This window comes from Dicentrarchus labrax, unplaced genomic scaffold, assembly GCF_905237075.1.
Source record: "Dicentrarchus labrax unplaced genomic scaffold, dlabrax2021, whole genome shotgun sequence".
Taxonomy (NCBI): Eukaryota; Metazoa; Chordata; class Actinopteri; family Moronidae; genus Dicentrarchus; species Dicentrarchus labrax.
Genome location: NW_026136703.1, coordinates 13,257,478 through 13,276,504, shown reverse-complemented (window position 1 = coordinate 13,276,504; position 19,027 = coordinate 13,257,478). Strand labels below are relative to the sequence as shown.

Sequence of the window (19,027 nt, the reverse complement as noted above, 5' to 3'; positions counted from 1 at the left end):
GGGTGCAGGAGTCCAGGCAGCACTGGGTTGATGTGGTAAATGGGGGACCGGTTGAAAAGCTTATCTTATTGTCCTCCGCAGGGCCACATTCAAATTTACTTACAGAGTTCATGGCCTAGTGGTTTTTACCTGCTCTTCTTCTCTTCTAAACTGATGGTAAATGGACATTTCTAAATCAGATTTCTTTCTTCTCCCAGAGCCAGCTATTACAGGAAAGGTGGTCGTGCCATGCTGCCAGTCAAATGGATGCCACCGGAGGCATTCATGGAGGGAATCTTCACCTGCAAGACTGATACATGGTATAAATACTGAACACATACTGTACAGTAAGGCTCAAAAAGTATGAATCCACAAAGAGAAACTGTTTTTAATTTTAAAAGTGGGTACAGTTTCCTTTGTTCTCGCTTTGAGATGTCTTATTAAAGAGTATATTACTTTGGAATGACAAAATTCTTTAACACATGCTGAATATCATGTGCTCATACTAATTGTTGCCAACCACTAACAGTACATCATACAAACATCACAACTGACATTGTGCATTAGTAATTTTTAGTATTTCTTTTTAAATGATACCAGATGTTAAAAACAGATTTGCATTGGAAATCATTTTTCATTTCTAACAATGTCAAATTGTTCTCTTGAGTGTTGACAAGTACCCCAGCAGCAAATTGCAGCTAATTTAAAAGCCTCCATGGGGTCAATACAATACAAGCTGGAGAGATTTCCACAAACTAAGTAATTTTACTCCTAAACAAAACCACACAGACCTACAGAGAACTCAACATCTAAAAAGCACAGTATATCAAGTGAACATCGATACAAGACAGAACAGCATCTGTATTCAAGACAGAGTCAACTGAACAAAGAACGCAGTGAGAAACAGGGTTCAAACCACTTCTCCTGTGACAAAAGAAGTCAAATATTTAGCAAGGGACCAAACAACATCTAAAACTTCACTTTTGAAGACTGGAAGAAAGATTTGTTTACAGATCGAGTCTGAACTGTATAACTGCGATGCGAATTTTTATGTGGAGATGACAGATATATTAAAACATGGTGGTTGGAATATGTAGAGGATCAGTGACAGTTTGACCACAGAGAAGTATACTTAAACTCTGAAGGGGCACATTGTTCCTTCTTGCTTGTTGTTTGGAAGATGAATCATTCTCCAGCAGGATAGTGACCCACAAGAAATTGGAAAAACAAGAGTGTGATCTTGTGTGGCCTTTTATCCAGTTTCCAGATGTGAAATCCAGTGGACACCTGAATGATATAATCTAGTCCAAGCAATATCATTGAACTAATGATATTTTTTTGGACCCCACTGTATACTGATTATATACCAGACTGTATATATATTAATTTTGTCAAAGAGCTGAGGAGATTTCTAGTTAGATGCAAACTTCAGCTTTCAGCTTTTAGCCAGTGGACAATTACATCTCCAGCTTTGGTATTAGTATTCTTTGGTGAGATATATAGTATTGATTCTGCTATCCTCAGTCTGAGAGAGATGAGAGAGCAGCCAAGGCTCAGTATGTGATAGAGTCGACTCAGTTGTTGATCTGTCTCTCCCCCTGCAGGTCATTTGGAGTGCTGCTGTGGGAGATCTTCTCTCTGGGTTACATGCCGTATCCTTGTAAAACCAACCAAGAGGTGCTGGAGTTTGTCACCACTGGAGGCAGGATGGATCCTCCCAAGAGCTGTCCAGGGCCCGTGTGAGTACTGACAGCAAATACAGAAGGAGAAAAGTTCAAGCATGACACAACTGGGATGATTTTAGTTGTCTTGCTTTACATTTTCTTTGCAGTGCAGATTTTCTGAGTGTAAATGTTTCATTAATTCCCTGCCAAGACAGAATGCTGTGGTGTATAACAGTTAAGAAAAGGAGATTTATTATTATGTTATGACAATACCATTTGTCTGATAGTACTAAATCTATAGTAGTATAGTAGTAACAGCTCAAACAATATATCTGAAATTGTGTTTGTTACTGTGTAGCTATCGGATCATGACCCAGTGTTGGCAGCACTGTCCTGAGCATCGGCCCAACTTCTCTACTATCCTGGAGAGAATTAACTACTGCTCTCAGGTACACTTCATATCACACATTTCTGTAGATACATACAGAAAATTATCATTAGTGTTACATAAATATAACATGAATTTACTCTTTCTTCATTCTTTTCTTCTGTGCCCTGTTTTTTTTTATTTCCTTGCCGCATCACTACTCTATATCAGGATCCAGATGTGATCAACACACCTCTGCCAGTGGAATATGGCCCCACCGCAGAGGACGATGGTGGAAGAGTAATCCGTCCCTCTGACCACACCTCCACCAGCCTCACTCCCCTCCTGGTGTCCCATACTGTTTCCCAGGATTCCTCCTCCCAGCTGGGTCTCTCCTCTCTGGGCCTGAGTCCAACCCCTCTTCCCCCACAGCCAACCAAACCTCGTCTACTCCTCCAGAGAACCCAACCCGTCCACCATGAAGTGATGTCATGCCGTGAAGCTCTGGAGCCATCCTGGGCTGAGCCTGTTCCTGCCCCTGGTTTGTCCTCTGCAGGCGTGTGCACGGGAGGCCACTGGCTCCACCCTGAGCCTCCTCATCACCGACCTTGCTCCAGAAACAGCTCCTCTTCAGGGAGCCAGAGGCTGAAGAACAAGACAAAGAACCTGTGGAACCCCACATACGGCTCCTGGGTTTTGGAAAACTTCCGGGGGAAGAAAACACTCGCTCACACTCAGTCCATGCCACTCTCAAGCTCCTCTTCCTCCACTTCTAACATGCAGGTTCCTCAGACCTGCAACCCAACCTTAGAGAGCAGCGAGGCTGGCTGCGACAGCACCAACAGCACCCACGTCAGCCCTTCCAGCCTCTGCACCTCTTCAACTTCATCCCCTTCCTGCCAGGCTCAAGCTGCCCTGAGCACATCCTCCCATAAAACCCCAACAGGTAGCAGCACAAAAGCTGGCATGGACCTAGCTAAGCTCCAGAGTTTTCCCTGTGGCAATGTCAACTATGCCTACGATGAGCAAAGCTACGAGGCAGAGAGCTTGCCCTTAGTTATGCCCAAAGCCCAAGAAGCCATCACAAACACCAGCTCTGCCCCGAGTGTCTCCTCAGGGACTAGCCTAGGACTGGCGTTAGGCCTCCATACCTCCTCATCTTGTATGCCCAAGCTGCTGCTGAAGCGCCACGCCAGCTACGGACACGAGGACGTCAGGAGACACACCAAACCTGAGAAACCCACACGCGACCGAGACTCTGGCTTTTCTCTGTCTGAAGACCTCAGTGTTACCCCTATCTAAGAAACGGCTAACTGTAACAGGGATTTTAAATGATATTAAAATTAAATGTCACCTGGAACCCCTTTTCACACAACCTGAGACTAGATTCCTGGATTTCTGAAAGAAAAAGCATGACCGCGAGGGCTCTGCCACGGTCTGAGAGCCACAACATCAAATTATTAGAGCTCCTGGAATGCTGGAAAACACAGTCACACGTTCACAAACACCCCTCTGCACTGTGATACAGAGAGCCAACGCTGGACTCAGAGCCCTTTGCTGGGCTTCTGGTACTCTGGTCGCTGAACACTGAAGCTGAAACACTGCGGCACGCAGCCCAGCGCTTTCTCAATGTCCACATTGCCAGTGATGGCTGCCATAAATAACTGCTGTAGTTGGACTCCTTTTTCTACCTATATGTTTTTGTTTATTCATGAACGCTTTGGCAGTAGTATATGTTGCATCACAGTAAACAATTTGTTGGAATTTGTTGTATTCAGTGTAGTATGACCATAACAAGCCAAAAAATATTGAGCCATTGGGAAGAGAATCTCCAAGATTGGGTTTCTTTTTAGAATTTTTTATTTCAAACCTTTAAAATTCTGAAAGTCTGTAGAGTTACTAAAACTATTTCATTTTATGCATTCTTTAGGAAGTGGTACACTTCCATGATTCTGATTTGCTTTCACCCTAAATAATGTGAAAACACATACGCCTAATATACTGCAATAACAAGTATTACTATTTTCTGAAAATGTCTCTGACGTTTTCTCTGTTTTTCTAAATAGCTCTTGAGCTTGAGGGTTCATTCTCAACCTTGGAAACAGCCGTTTGGCAAACAAACTCTCAAAACAAGGTCTACTTACTCAGTGCTTCTAAAGCCTCCCCAACAGATGGAGTTTGCTCAGTTGTCATGGAGATGGTTTAGTCGTTAAGTATGGCATTTCGGCCACATGAATGTGTAAATGAGGAGATCATAAACCCTGCTTTTGTTCGAGGATGATCTTAGGTCTTAGGTGTCAAATGTGAATCCAACCGTCCACTGACTGCAGGTTAATGACTCTGACCTCCTCCCAGTTGATCTGAAATCTCACACTGAAGACAATACTCCAGAAAGCCTTTGCTTCTAGCCAAGAAATAGTCCCACACAAACCCACTTACACCCCCTTTACACTTCTGTTTTTGTATGGATTAAAACAAACAAGATATGGCACGTTACTAGTGTAGAGGTGCTAGCAGGCAGATAATTTTACCTTTGGATGGAGTCAGGCTAGCTGTTTCCCCTTGTTTCCAGTCTTTATGCTAAGCTAAGCTAACCAGCTGCTGACCATAGCTTTAAATTAACTGTACAGACACGAGAGTGGTATTGAGCTTCTCATCAAACTCTCTGCAAAGTATTTGCCAAAATGTCAAAATGTCACTGAAGGCGTTAAATTGGTTTGCGCTGTACTGTAAGTAAGTGGAGCTCGTGCTGAGAAAGATCTTGATTTGGCTTTTGTATATTATATTTTTGACTATTCCTGACTCTCTTTCCCCCATGTCCCAATATTTACTTGGACTTATAGACGTATATGCGTATATAGAATTTGATGATGACCATGTAGCTGTGAAAATATTTGCTATTTTTGTACTGACTTCTGTACACTGGACTAACCCATTGCATTTGTAGCTGTTTTATAATTTATTTGTATTCATTTATGTTAATGATGGATCTGTATTTGTAGTTGATCACTGCCATTAGATACCTCTACTGCATCTACTGATGTAGTGCTGGTAGTACCTATGTTTACTCAGCAGGGGGAGGTATTCAGCTTTGACATACCAAACATGCTGCTGCAGGTATCTCAGTTCCTACAGTTAATCAAGGCTTTAATTGTGAAAAATCTCTATTGGTATTTATGTTTTCAGGTTATTCTTATTTAATCAGTTTGGTAGTTGTATTCGATATGTGTCTTTATTTGGAGCCTGAATATGTTGATTGTTTATTTTTTAATATGTTGAATGAACGGTTACATTCATGTGAGAGTTCTATAGGCTTACTGTGTGTTTTTATGCTCAGGCCTGCTGATATTAGTGTTTATCTTTGTTCACTTGAAAATAACATGTTTTAGAAAAGACAAAAGGCTCACGTAGTTTTCTGAAGACTCCTTTTAGCAAGAGATGTGTGCCATTTAGAAATATTGATTACTGTGGAAAGTCTTTCACAGAAAAAAAAAATCATCCTCGTCTTGCTCACAATGTTTAGTTTTTATGGCCTGGTGCATTTTATTACACACTCTCTGAAAAAGTTATTTTTTTCTGTATTCTTTATGTAGCTGGGGGTGCCTCAACCAAAAATGCATTCTATGCAATATACTGTATTTCACTTTCATCTAACCTAACTGTGCCCCAAATAAATCAACATATATTGATCTTCTTTGTGTGAGTTTGATCAGTTACACAGAGTTTGCTCCCAGTGTCCCGGTGTATGTTCACAATAGTGTTTTACTATTGAAAATAAAAGTAACAGTATTTTCCCTTTTTAATTCCACATACAATTTCATTCATTTCATTTGCGAAAAAAACATCTCAGACCAAGACCAAATAATGTGCTATAACAAACATTGCAGCATACAACAAGTTTTGCAACAGCACATGAAATTAAAACAATTAAAGATAAATTTGAATTTATAAGTTTAAATTAAAGTTTGATTACAGGAATAAAATAAGTGAAAGAAAAATAAATTGATATACAATAAAATGTTTGTCAGAACAGTGACACAGATAATACACTCTAACCATTATACAGTATGCAGTACTATATTGACAATGTGTTATGTGTTGTAGACATACGACTATAAGGTCTGAGACCCAGTCAGAATTTCTCACTGCACAGAATCTCTCCTTTAATATTACACTTACAGGCGTAACATTAGGCTGAGGGTTCAGTGGAAATAAGCAGGACAGGGTTTGTGATTTGTGATTCGGTTTCTCCCTGTTTTCATTCACATGTAACATACCATCCCTGAAACTTAAATGCAGAATCCCTACACTTTCACTTCTGTTCATTTTGTAGGAAGTTGAATTAGTGTCAGTTCATTTGCTCAATAGTTCAGTAACTAGTGACAACTCCTCTGTTCAGTGTCTATCATGTCTTTTCTGTCAGTGACTTTAAGCTAAATGTTACTTCTTGTAGCATTTCTGTACTCTTTTTAACATTGCCCATACAGCACCCGGAGCAAATCAACCTATAAGAAGCCTCCCTAAGAGTCTCTCTGTGATGTCCATTAAAATAGTTTGAGTTTCTTTCACCCATCTACAAGTCAACGATCACTGACCATCTCTTTCTGTAGTTTGGCTATTTTCTTTGGTAACTGAGCAAAAGGTTTCTTCGCTCCTGCCCTCACTGCTTACAGACTCCAGTGTGTGGATGAGGTTTTCCAGCCCCCACAGGTAGCCGTCCTCCCGGTTGCCTTCCTGCCAGGGAATGTCATGGTTCAATGTCTGCCCCTCTGGTAATGCTGTGGTCTTGCCAAAGTCAATAATCCAGACCTGGGCATTGCCCGTGTGGTCATGGATAAAGAGGAGAGAGCTGCCAATGACCTATGAAAACCAAGAAGAGTTTCATATTAGCTTTTGCTTCTATTCATCAACCAATCCATACTTACAGATGGGTGACAAATTAAAGGAAAAACTTAAATAATAGGTTAATGCATGAAGATGCTCCCATACAGCAGTGACTCCCAGTTATACTTGTACCCCAGGGGGTAGTTAAACAGTGGCCAGGGGGCATATGGAAAAGAATGGAAATTATGATTTGATTTTTTTTAAATTGCATCATCTGTAATTCTGAAACACTGAAAGTGTTTGAAAACTACACAGAACAAAATTATAAACGCAACACTTTTGTTTTTTCCCCCATTCATCATGAGTTGAACTCAAAGATCTAAGACTTTCTCTATGTACTCAAAAGGCCTATTTCTCTCAAATATTATTCACAAATCTGTCAAAATCTGTGTTAGTGAGCACTTCTCCTTTGCCGAGATGCCCATACCATAACCCCACCTCCACCATGGGCCACTCGATCCACAACGTTGACATCAGCAAACTGCCGACCCACATGACGCCATACATGCTGTCTGCCATCTGCCCTGTACAGTGAAAACCGGGATTCATCCGTGAAGAGAACACCTCTCCAAAGTGCCAGACGCAATCGAATGCCCACTCAAGTTGGTTACGACGACGAACTGCAGTCAGGTCGAGACCCCGATGAGGACGACAAGCATACAGATGAGCTTCCCTGAGACGTTCCTGACAGTTTGTGCAGAAATTCATTGGTTATGCAAACCGATTGTTGCAGCAGCTGTCCGGGTGGCTGGTCTCAGACGGTCTTGGTGGTGAAGATGCTGGATGTGGAGGTCCTGGGCTGGTGTGGTTACACGTGGTCTGCGGTTGTGAGGCCGGTTGGATGTACTGCCAAATTCTCTGAAACGCCTATGGAGTCGGCTTATGGTAGAGAAATGAACATTCAATTCACGGGCAACAGCTCTGGTGGACATTCCTGCAGTCAGCATGCCAATTAACATCTGTGGCATTGTGCTGTGTGATGGAACTGCACATTTTCAAGTGCCCTTTAATTGTGGCCAACCTAAGGCACACCTGTGTAAAACCCATGCTGTCTGATCAGCATCTGGATATGCCACACCTGTGAGGTGTATGGATTATCTCGGCAAAGGAGAAGTGCTCACTAACACAGATTTTGACAGATTTGTGAACAATGTCTGAGAGAAATAGGCCTTTGGAGTACATAGAGAAAGTCTTAGATCTTTGAGTTCAGCTCATGATGAATCGGGGCAAAAACAAAAGTGTTGAGTTTATAATTTTGTTCAGTGTAGTTACCAAGTAAAAAGAGTCTAAACAGTTCAGCTAAAAGTAAAGGATTAACATTTTAAATAGTTAGCTGAACATAATGGATAAATGGTTGAAATGTCTACCTTCAGCCACTCCAAGTAGTACTACAAATGCTAATTTGACCATCCACTCTAAATTCAAATTAACACATCTGGAACAACGCTTGGTGACGTTGGAGGACTGCTTGTGTTTATCCGACACCTGTGAGAGATTTCTGACCTGTGTGTGAGACAGCGCTCCCCACCACATCATCAAAACACAAAATATGAGAATATGTTTTGGAAAAATGTTCAATCCCTCAAGCTGACTTTAGGTGAAGTTCCTGCTTCGAGAGTATGGTTGTTTTTCCTTTACTTTGTCACTCATCTTTAGATTAGTCATCACCTCGTGTTGCTTGAAGAACTCTGACATCTTCAGGGCCTGCTGGATCTCCGTCAGTCTGCTCAGGTAAGACTTCTGCAAGAAAAAACAGTGACGGGCATTAACCTTAAAATGCTAACATTACCTGAAGCCCATGATTTAATTTACAATATATTTATTCTGTATACATATATTAGAAGCTACGGTTGGAACCAGGTTGGAACATATCAGGGTGTAGACACCTCCAAGCATAATGAAAACTCAAACAACATTACAATGTGAATATTTGCTTTGTGCAACACAGTTGAATTGCTCCGTGGTTTGCTCTTGCAGTTCAAACAATTCAAGGCTGTTTCATCATGAGACAGGCCCCAATTATTTTTTTTTTCAATTTAAGGAGTGAGCAAACAAAATAATTGTTATTGTCCAAACATTGAACACGGATGTGAGAGCTTAGTCAAGTGGCGTGTTTGTAGTTGGTGTAGTCTTTAAGGATAATGCCTGCAAGTTCGCTCTATGTATATGCACAGTACAAGTGCATAAACATGTTTTGTGACTGTCCTTGCATGCATACCGCATATGTTTGTGCAAAAGCGAACTCATTGCCACATACTATGATGCTGACGTTCCCTCCAACAAAGTCCTTGAACACCTGGATGACATCCTGCTTCGATCTGGTTTTCTTGAAATCCGTTCGGCACGTACCGTCACATTTCTAGAAGAGAAGAAAAGGCCTGAATAAGAATATTACACAATAAAGTGACTTCAAACAGAGTAATTTCCTTACAGTATACAGTATATTTTATCAAGTGGTTCCTGATGCTGAGCCTGTAACCAATCAGTTGCCTATTTACACATCCAGCAGACATAATGGCATTTAAGCATTTATTAGGAGTTGTGTTTTGGCCACCTGATGAATGAAAGTCCAACATCTGACTTTTTAGCTACTAAACGCTCCATTATGTTCACCAGCGAGTCACTTAAAGCCCCATTATGTAACTTTTCGACCTTAAAATAACAGCTTCACTCATCATTTTAATGCCACACTGAGTTGCAATAGAGTCAGCGGTGCCACTGTCATTCCCACTCTGAGCCCCGTCTTCCTGTTCTTGCGTTATGTAACTTTCGGCTCCAGGTCGAGACAAGTGCGTAATGCTTTACGTCACTAAGTCACACACCACCAACTGGAAAGTGGATCATATTTTATGGATAAAATTATGAAAATGTACCCTCTGATGTCCTCCGGCTGCTCTGCTTCAACTCTCTGTGATTTACACAGTTTCCTGATGGACACTAAAGTAACTGCTGTGAAATGTAGCAGCTGTTAGCCAGTAAGCTTAGCCGTACTGCCCTGGACGTCCAGGACTGGGTGAGCACTCAGGGCACCAGGGGAGTGTTGGTGTTTACACTGGCAACACAGGAGCTTTGGACTACCAGGAAGAGGATGTTTTCAGGCCAGAGACGGGGGGGGGGATCTTAGTAATGACTCTTAAACATAGGCCCACAGTTAACATTTACATTTTAACTAGAGCAGCTTTAATGACAAGTTAATAGTGTCCACATAGCACATCACTCCCTCTACCTTGATCCCTTCTATCCTGAAGCCCAGGGTGTTGGTGGAGCTCATGGTCTCCCTCCACTGCATGTAGCGAGGTTTGGTGACGCCTTGTTGGGAATGCTCCTGGGGAGTCGGTCCCTCACTGTCCACCTCCACCATCTTCTTGTACAGGTCCTCCCTCGGCTTGGGCCGTTCCCGCGCCCGGACAAGCTCCTCCTCCAAGTACGTCCTGAAACGGCAAAGGGGATAAATCCTTCAGGTCAATTTTAAAAGTGTTCTCTGCATGTAAATAAACAGTGATGGTTTTCTCTTTCAGGGTTTGTCTTGCATTCGCACCCTTAGTTATTAAAGTGCAAGATACTTCGTTAACAAAAGCACCAGCATCAGTATAAAACCCTTACAGCAAAAGCTTACAAAACACTTTTCGCAACAGAAGACTCTTCTTGTTTTACTTTTGCTGCACTAAAAGCCTAAGATCAGCTCCATCCGAATGTTCACTTGTGCAGAAAAAGATGAGCAGTGCATAAAAATCCCATTACTGAACTGCACAGCTAAGAGCAACCGGCTGTATAAGATTAAATTAAATTCTGCTGGTGGACAGTTCAGCTGCACATTTAACACTTGTCGTATTCATAGCAGACAGTGATGTACAAACAGATGTGAATTTCAGTTTCAGTTTGTGAGCTACACTTCCTCTGTGCTGAAGAGGGAAGCTGAGAGGAGACTCCAGTGTGCAGTGTTCAACTGTGAGCGTCTGAGTGTTTGTGCAAGCTAGTGGTTTTGCAACTTTGTGGTTAAGAGTGTTTTTGACAAAGGGGAGTCTCCAGGGACACCCTGAGTGTGTGAATGTACGTGTGTGTGCATGTGTGTATAGCCTCAGAGATACAGACACACACAGACACTTAGTAGACAATAAAGATTTGTTCAAGTGTGTGTCATCATGTGTGTCTGAAAGTTTAGTGCACGTGTGTGTGTGTATGTTGGTGCCTGATTGTGTGTGTGTGTGTTTGGTGTGTGTGTGTGTGTGTGTGTCTGTATTTGCTTGTAAAACCGGAAGTAAAGCTCTCAGAGGGGAGAATGTCCCTACCTGCACACATATTCATGCACCAACATGTGCATGTATACATTCATGTGTGCATTCATGCATACATGTCTGCGTGTGTTACGCGTGCCTGTGTGTGTGTGTACGTGTGTGTGTACTTATGCCCGTGCACATGGTTTAGTGAGGCACCCCGCCCGCTGTGGCAGGAAGCCAAGCATATAGCCTGCAGTTACAACAGGTGTTCCCTTGTAGAGCAAAAACGCTTTAGGCAGCACATACTGCCGCCAGTCTGCACGTCTCATTAATCCATTTCCATAGAACATGAGCATTAACATAAAAACACAAGGAAATGATCTGACATTAACATTTTGAAATAGGTACTTAGTGTAGCAGAAATAAACTATAAAAGTGGCCCCTTTTGATACTATTGTAGAAAATAACAATAGAAATAGAAATGATAAATAAATGCATAAATATCTATTACAAGTAATTAAATAAACAGCTCACTTCCTTACCTGACTCCCATCTTGCAGTCCATGACATTGGGAAGATCAAAGTTTGCAAGCAGATCAGTCATGTGGAGGAAAGACTCTCCGTCTTTCTCCACAGTGCCGTGGTAACCGGGCACAAACGGGAGCAGTGCGTCATCCCTCAGCTTCTCAAAACACTGCATCTCATTTTCCGAGAACTTTTTCAGGATGTTGCCCTCATCGGCTGCTTTGAAGTTTCCTGAGATGAGATAAAGACGGATTATTTGGATTTCAGGTGTTCACAAACAGGAGGGATGAGACAGTGCTTTTGTAAGACTGTCCAATAATGTACTTACTGTATAATGGGAATTCAGGGGCCCATTTGGGTGTTATTGAGATATTAGGCTGGAAAAAATTCTAATTACTATTTAGGCCATGTTAATTCTTTTGAACCATGTTTGAATCTGTTGCAGTGTTAAAGGAAACCAGCAGATCTAACTTCAGTCATCCATGACAGAAAGCATCTGCTGTGCTAAAGCGTTTTAATCCCTCTCAGTGTGACTGTGCCTGATCTCTTACCCTACATTTTTCCCATCGTAACTCTGTCAAACAATGTGAACAACACAACAAAAATGACACAATAATAGCAAAAAACAAATATCAGAGACAGGACACCAAATATTGACAGTGGAGGGAGCAAGCAAAGCAGGACAGATTCCAATACCTTTATGTCCAGCTAGCTGAACCCAGTTCAGTTTTTTCCTGTGGCTAGCACTGAAGGGCCACTGTACGATTGTCTTTAACTTCCACCACGGCTTGCTCTGGAAAACAAGAAAACAAATCGTAGTGAATCAGAGAACAGAATAGAATCATTGTAAAGCACTGGAGTTTTGGGGTCTGTGTGTATGTCCTTGTTCACATAAACGATCTGATCGCAGAACGAGGTGCTGTAGAGTCACTGAATCTTGGGTCACCCTATACCTTATAATAGAAATCTGATAACATAAGCAATTCTACCCAGTAAATCTGATGCCATGCTTTTGGTTTTCCACTGCGTGAAACCTCCGATCTAGGTCAGTTAAATGCCATTTCTGTGGAAACTCATATCTGCTCTCAACATCTCTAGTCAGCATCTCCAGCTATGCGTGATGATGGGCTTGCAACTTTGATTCACAAAGTTTAAATCTACTATCTTTGGCCAAAATGCCATTTCTCAAGGGAAAATCTGACCCATTAATCAAGGGTGACACTGGCCTTGCTGCTGGCCTCTCAACTCCCACTCACTTGTTAGTGTTATCTGAACTTTTTTGTGTCATGTGACTGTTTGCAGCACATCAAAGTATGCACTGAATCCTGAACAAAGAAAAAAAAAAAGATGACTGAAATATCTTTTCTTGGCAGAGATGTTTATTTTTCAAGGTTGTTTGTTTAAGGACTCTCCTCCCACCACCCTCACTTTGTCCTTCTTTCTCTTTCTCAGTCTCTCACTATATGCACACAAACACACACACACACACACACACACACACACACACACACACACACACACACACACACACACACACACACACACACACACACACACACACACACACACACAGAATAACACAGGAACAGCTTGCATATTTTACAGTGCTTCACACTTATAGGGAACTGCCTGTTTTCTCCAAGAAAACTGACCATATCTCAAATAACACTCACTTAAACACAGAGGATTATATTTCCCTACAATCATCTCAAATATAATTATAAGGAAAATGAAGAAACCTCCAGCAGGGTGTTGGAAAGGAAAAGTAGCTCATGTTATTAAATCCTATCTTAAGGCTTCAGAGAGGTCATTTTATTCGGTGTGTTCTGATTGAAACAGGAAATGAAACAGGGACTCTCATGTTAGTGAAACAGCTCACGCTTGAGTGTCTCACAGCTCACTATCCTCACTAATTGCAGAACTCTGCAGCAGCCAGCCGAGACTCTCTTAAATGTCAGGTGATATGCTTCACTTGCTGTGCTGCTACTTGTTTACTGATAATATCGCATTGTGAAGGACTTCCACAAAACGAGCATTTGTTTAATTGCGGCAAGTCTTTTGACTTTATTGTCAATTAATGCAGGCAGATAATACAGTGAGTTACTTATATGTTCACCATGTGACCGGTTAATTGCATTTTGAAAGTAGGGTCTGGGGTCATGTGGTGTGATGTCTTATCCAAAGACTGAGAGTGGATGGAAATTTAGATCTGAACGCAGAGTTTTGAGGTAAACATAAAGACCCTGCAGCTCTGTGGCCAATATTTACATTTTACACATAGTCTTAATGTTCATGTTATTAACACCATGCTGTCCCGGCCAGCCTTAACGACAGAAACCACCAGAGTTTGTACTGATAACACTTAGAATAACACCGCTTTCACTTTTAAAATAACAGGTCTGCTTACTGTATACTTACTGTATGTTCAACAAAACATCATGCATCAAAAGCCGCCTGCCAGTGGTGGAAGAAGTACTTAAGTAAAAGTACCATTACAACGACTTACTCCATTAAAAGTCCTGCATTCCAAATCCTACTTAAGTAAAAGAAATGTCCTTTAAGTATCAAAGTAAAAGTGTATGTACATCTTATTATATATGACATTAGATACTTAGATACATGCTTAAGTAGCTTATTACTGTTATAGGTTCAGCTAGTCTAGGCAGAGCTACAGTACTTATAGCTACTCTACTGTATACGTGTACAGAGTTGGGTAGTTTAGTTCAGTGGGTCCCAGCCTACGGCTCTGGCATCAACAAAGTCGTAAGATAAATCTGAGGAGTCTTAAGATGATTAATGTGGAAGGAAATACAAAAAAGAAACAACGTTCTGCATGTCCTACATCTGTTACATCTCAAGAAACAATCCACAGGCAGTCCACGGTAGAGAGGTACTCAGCAACAATACTGTATGACAAAACATTCACATTCAAATTCTTTCCTCTATGCCTTGATAAGTGTAGATATAGATAATGTATTAAAGTGGCTAAATTCAACCATTTTCAACTGGTTTTCAAAGGGTAATTACAAATAATTACAATAATTATCTATATCGACTAGGATAACTTTACATCATTGGACCTGCACACTGACAGTGCTTTTTTATGAGGCACCACAAAAATGCACATGCTATCACAGAGTATTGTATTGTATAAGCTTATCATCTGTCTTTCTAATATAAAATCTTACTTTTAAAAGTTACTTGTAACTATAGCTGTCAGATAAATGTAAGGGAGTACAAAGAACAATATTCTGATTACCTTAAAAGTGTACCTAAGTACAGAACTTGATGTGAATGTACATAGTTACTTTCCCACACCTTAAAACAAACAAACACAATCAAGTTGTGTTTACTCACACAAAACTAAAAAAAATTAATCTTTTTTTTTAAGTGGGCCTGTCACAATAATTGCGTTATCGACTTATCGGGCATGACCTCAGTCATTTTTGCTGACCTTGACATTGCCTGTTGAGTTTTCATGCCTGTTTGTCACCAACATTTTAGGCAACATGGCGCCAGAATAAACAGCAAGGTTTTTCCCACCATTATTACACTGCCTATTAAGGGTCTCCACAGCCCTGTGACAAATGTCTAATATCTACATTTACATTTAAGTGCAATTATTGTTAATAGAGAACAAGAGTCCATGTTATTTACTGTTTTGGTTGTGTGGTTTTTATTTTATCAACAGTTTGTTTATTTAGGATATTTTCATATTTTTTCAATTACAATGACGTAATATTCTTAAGAACTAAAAGTCCATTGAGCTTTGAAAGGGTGTAGTTGCATTATTATGCTTATCATTAAAATGCATAAAATGCATAAAATGCTCAACTGAACTGAACTGAAAACCTCGACTCCACCAAGCAAAGAAAAAACTACGGTGGCCATGAAACTAGAATGTAAGAGGCCCTATTTAGAGCCATTGTTTGCTTTGTCCATTCTGGGCTCATGTAGATACATGGCAGTTCAACATAACCCACTCCCTCTGTAGATTAAAACAGACAATATATCCTCTTGTGACAGGCCTATTTCTAGGAATGGCCTAATGTTTGCTTTCTGTTTGCTTTCTTCACCTGTCACACACATTTTCTTTGAACCACCAGCCTTGTTGTCTGTCTGACACACTGAAACAACACCATGCTGATCTGAGTGGTTGATTGCAACGCTGCTAACACAGAAAGCAAACTCCAATTTCCAACGATCCATTTCCAGGGAACATCAGTGACATGATGCAACTGCCAGGTTGTGTTGGCCAACCATCATCACTCCTGCTATCCCTACGAGGCTGTCATCTTGCAGTGCTAATGGGATGTAAACCACTGCAAGATTTATTAAATGAATGCTGTGGCCTGTTTTTCCACCTTTCTGCCTATTTTCTCTTCTGCTGTGTTTCCATTAAAAAGCACTTTGCTGTGCACTGCCAGGAATTAGTCTGTACCATGCATGAACTGAAGTCCCAAAAGCTAAGTGCTGATACGCAAGTGTTTTTGACTTCCTGAAGTGCTTCTTTGTTAAATGTCAAGGGCCAAGGCTCAAATCGGCTACTGACCACAAAAACATTATTACACAATGACATGTTAGACTGTGCTGTAAAGTGTGTGTGTGTGTGTGTGTGTGTGTGTGTGTGTGTGTGTGTGTGTGTGTGTGTGTGTGTGTGGGGCTGAACGGGCAGAAGCAGAAAAGTGGCTATTTTCAGACCAACATATTTCAATTCTAAGTTACGATGCCTCAAGGAGCCAATAAAGAGCTAGAATGAACTTTGGGAAAGCCTTCCTTCAGAGCCTCACTTCACTGGACAATGTAACTGAAAAATATCCTCTCAAACACATACACATGAACACACAAGCTTAACAGGCAATGTGTATTCACTCTGTTTAAGAGAAAGTGACAGCTACAGACCTTGTAGGGAGAAGGAAGAGAGAAGTGGTAGCGCCATAAAAAAAACACACATCTAATGAACATCTAAAGTGGTGACAGTGTAGACAAAAAGCAGATTATGTTGTTAACTGGAGAAACCAGGAGGTGACTCACTATGATCACACTCAACTTCCCTACAAATCACATGCAGAGACAATCGAGTAAAAGCTCAACAGAGGCAAAAACATATGTTGTTGAAACTGAACTGTGGAATATGAGAGTTTGTTCTTCTGAACGGTGTGAAGCAGTACTTAAAGCGCACATGCGGGCGTGTTTAAGAAGGCTGTCAGCCACACATGAAGCTTTATCAGCCAAGAATGTCAGAGGCAAACAAATTTCCACCCTCAGCGTCTATTGAATTAAAGGCCAATCCTTTAACACTAGTGTGTGTGCTGAAGGAGGGACGCACACTGCTAAAAGGTCAGGACTTACAGTTCCAAAACCAAGAATGACTTGTTGATTTGGCATTTAACGTGCAACTTTTTTTTCATTATTATTATTAATCTGTGGGAGTTGTCCACTGAATGGCATGTTTCCAAAAAAAGATACAATGATTATTGCGATATGAGATATACGCTTGTGCTGCATGTGTCATGTTAAATCACGAAGCTGTTGTTTTATCATCAGTTTGTACCACAAGGGCCTAAGACTTAGTAGCACGCAAAATTACGTAATAAAAGCCCAACTCAAACAGCTTGCCACATAAAAAAACATTATCTAGGTTTCAGCAGCTTCTTCATGTTGGTTTAAGTTCATACAGCGGATCATTATGGTGATGTGAAAGGCTCTGATAACCCATTAAACATGAGGAGGGGTAATGTGATTTCAATGGGGACAATCACATTTCCTGAAGATTATCCTGCGCTCTCTGGCAGGGATCTAAAGGTTGTTCAATCTTTCTTTCTTTTTCGTTTTTCATTATGATCTTTCACAAAAAGAGAAAAGTACTGTGACTCTGATCACCAGTACATCCGACAACTGAAATTTCCCACATCTCAAACCAACACTGATAAACCCAGAACAGATACAAAAATGTAGAAGTGACTAATTTCCCACAAGAGGTTATTGTTGCAGAAATCACTTACAAGATGTGTTTATGGGACAAACAAACTTTAAACAAATGCTAGCACTGTAATTGCCTCCTCTCTGCAGTCAAACAGATCCCAGAGGTCTTCTGTGAGGAAGTAGTTTGCTGACTGCTGTTTATGTGCTGCTGTGCTTCACCGTTTCTTGTTTTTCAAAACATCAGCTCTTTGCTGCCACTGCGCAATTACAGGGATGTAGATTTGAAAAGATAAAAAAATTTGAATCGTTTTTGTCCCAGCATGCTTTTGCTGTAGCTGATTTAGTCATGCATTGTATAGCAGTAGGGCATTATACAGAGTGTTTTGTGTTGTGTTTACACCCTGTAAAACATGGGAAATGCTATAAACTACTGTGCAATTATTTGCAGGTTAACCCCTGGAAAACCTGCCAGTGACCCATGATAACTCAGACTAAGCAACCACTTAAAGAGCCTTCCTAAAGTCTTCACTACATCAGTATCTCTCTGCAGCTCACTCACCTCTCCAGTGTCCACCAGGTGCTCCAGAGTGACAATGCCTTTGCTCTTGCTCTCGTTGTCACTGAGTAAGTCATCCTCGGACTCCACAACAGAGGACCCCGTGGAGGAGATGGAGGAGTTGGACAGTTTCCTGCGCAGGGGACCGTCCACCACATCATCCCAGTCCTCTTGCTGCATCTCCCGGGAGGAGCCGCCTCCCTCCGGGGTGATGGTGACCTGCGGCACCCGGCGCGCATCCATCACAGCCGGCGACGGGGAGATTTGAGCGGCTTTCTGAATGAGATCATCGCAAATCTGGGATGACTTCCCGGCTGTTCTGCGCTCTAAACGCGACCCCTCGGTGAGTGCAGTCCCCGACAGCCCGAAGTCCTTGGAGGTCTTTCTCCTGCACTCTTTGGGCATTGGAGACAGAGAAATCCGTCGCGGGAGCGCACGACGAGAAGCCGACTAACTTTAACCTAAAAATCTGTTCATTTCACTTTCAGAACTGCAGTTTGAGTCGAGGTGCTGAGCCGAGCCTCTGTGGTACTTCCTTGTTGTTTGTTATCCGAGTTTAAACACGTAAAAAACGCCTCTGTCAACCTCTCTCCGCTCCGTGCGCACTGTTGGAAAGGGGAACCCCTCTGGTAGCAGCGTGGCTAGCGCTTCTACGCGGTGTACACACACACACACACACACACACACACACACACACACACACACGCACACGCGCGCGCGTGCACACACACACACCCACACACTCACACACGCGCGCGCGCGCCGGCGCACTCACTCTCTCAACTGTACAAGCTTTATTATCTTCCGCATCGCCTCTCTCGCTTCCTGACTGAACATTTTAAAACCAGCTGACAGGTGAAGTTTTTAAATTCTTACAGACTTTATGTCTCGCGCTAACGTCAGTGATCAG

General features: G+C 41.7%; 2 protein-coding genes across 3 annotated transcripts in view; one reads left to right on the top strand and one right to left on the bottom strand.

The window, feature by feature from the left end:
• The window catches only part of ltk (leukocyte receptor tyrosine kinase), a 52,642-nt gene extending 46,942 nt beyond the window's left edge, over nucleotides 1–5,700 (top strand). For both annotated transcript variants that reach the window (XM_051388386.1, XM_051388378.1), the window contains exons 26-29: nucleotides 198–299; nucleotides 1,584–1,718; nucleotides 2,002–2,092; nucleotides 2,242–5,700. In XM_051388386.1, the coding sequence (XP_051244346.1) occupies nucleotides 198–299; nucleotides 1,584–1,718; nucleotides 2,002–2,092; nucleotides 2,242–3,312 (1,399 nt within the window). In that variant the 3' untranslated portion in view covers nucleotides 3,313–5,700. The remainder of the gene's footprint in view (nucleotides 1–197; nucleotides 300–1,583; nucleotides 1,719–2,001; nucleotides 2,093–2,241) is intronic.
• An 85-nt stretch (nucleotides 5,701–5,785) lies between these two features.
• Nucleotides 5,786–18,718, bottom strand: itpka (inositol-trisphosphate 3-kinase A). Its single transcript, XM_051388399.1, has 7 exons — nucleotides 18,121–18,718; nucleotides 12,333–12,429; nucleotides 11,654–11,867; nucleotides 10,121–10,325; nucleotides 9,152–9,253; nucleotides 8,563–8,634; nucleotides 5,786–6,870 (listed from the first exon to the last, which is right to left on the bottom strand). Exons 1-7 carry the CDS (start codon nucleotides 18,520–18,522, stop codon nucleotides 6,598–6,600), a joined length of 1,365 nt encoding a protein of 454 aa, XP_051244359.1. The 5' UTR covers nucleotides 18,523–18,718; the 3' UTR covers nucleotides 5,786–6,597.
• Between the last annotated feature and the right edge of the window lie 309 nt (nucleotides 18,719–19,027).

What these genes read in the sequence shown, in the direction of transcription:
- itpka (XM_051388399.1), bottom strand. Translation starts at nt 18,522, where the DNA reads ATGCCCAAAGAGTGCAGGAGAAAGACCTCCAAGGACTTCGGGCTGTCG. An exon ending in ACCTGGTGGACACTGGAGAG is followed by an intron (nt 12,430 to 18,120) that starts GTGAGTGAGCTG and finishes CTTGTTTTCCAG; the next exon opens with AGCAAGCCGTGGTGGAAGTT. An exon ending in TCAGCTAGCTGGACATAAAG is followed by an intron (nt 11,868 to 12,332) that starts GTATTGGAATCT and finishes ATCTCATCTCAG; the next exon opens with GAAACTTCAAAGCAGCCGAT.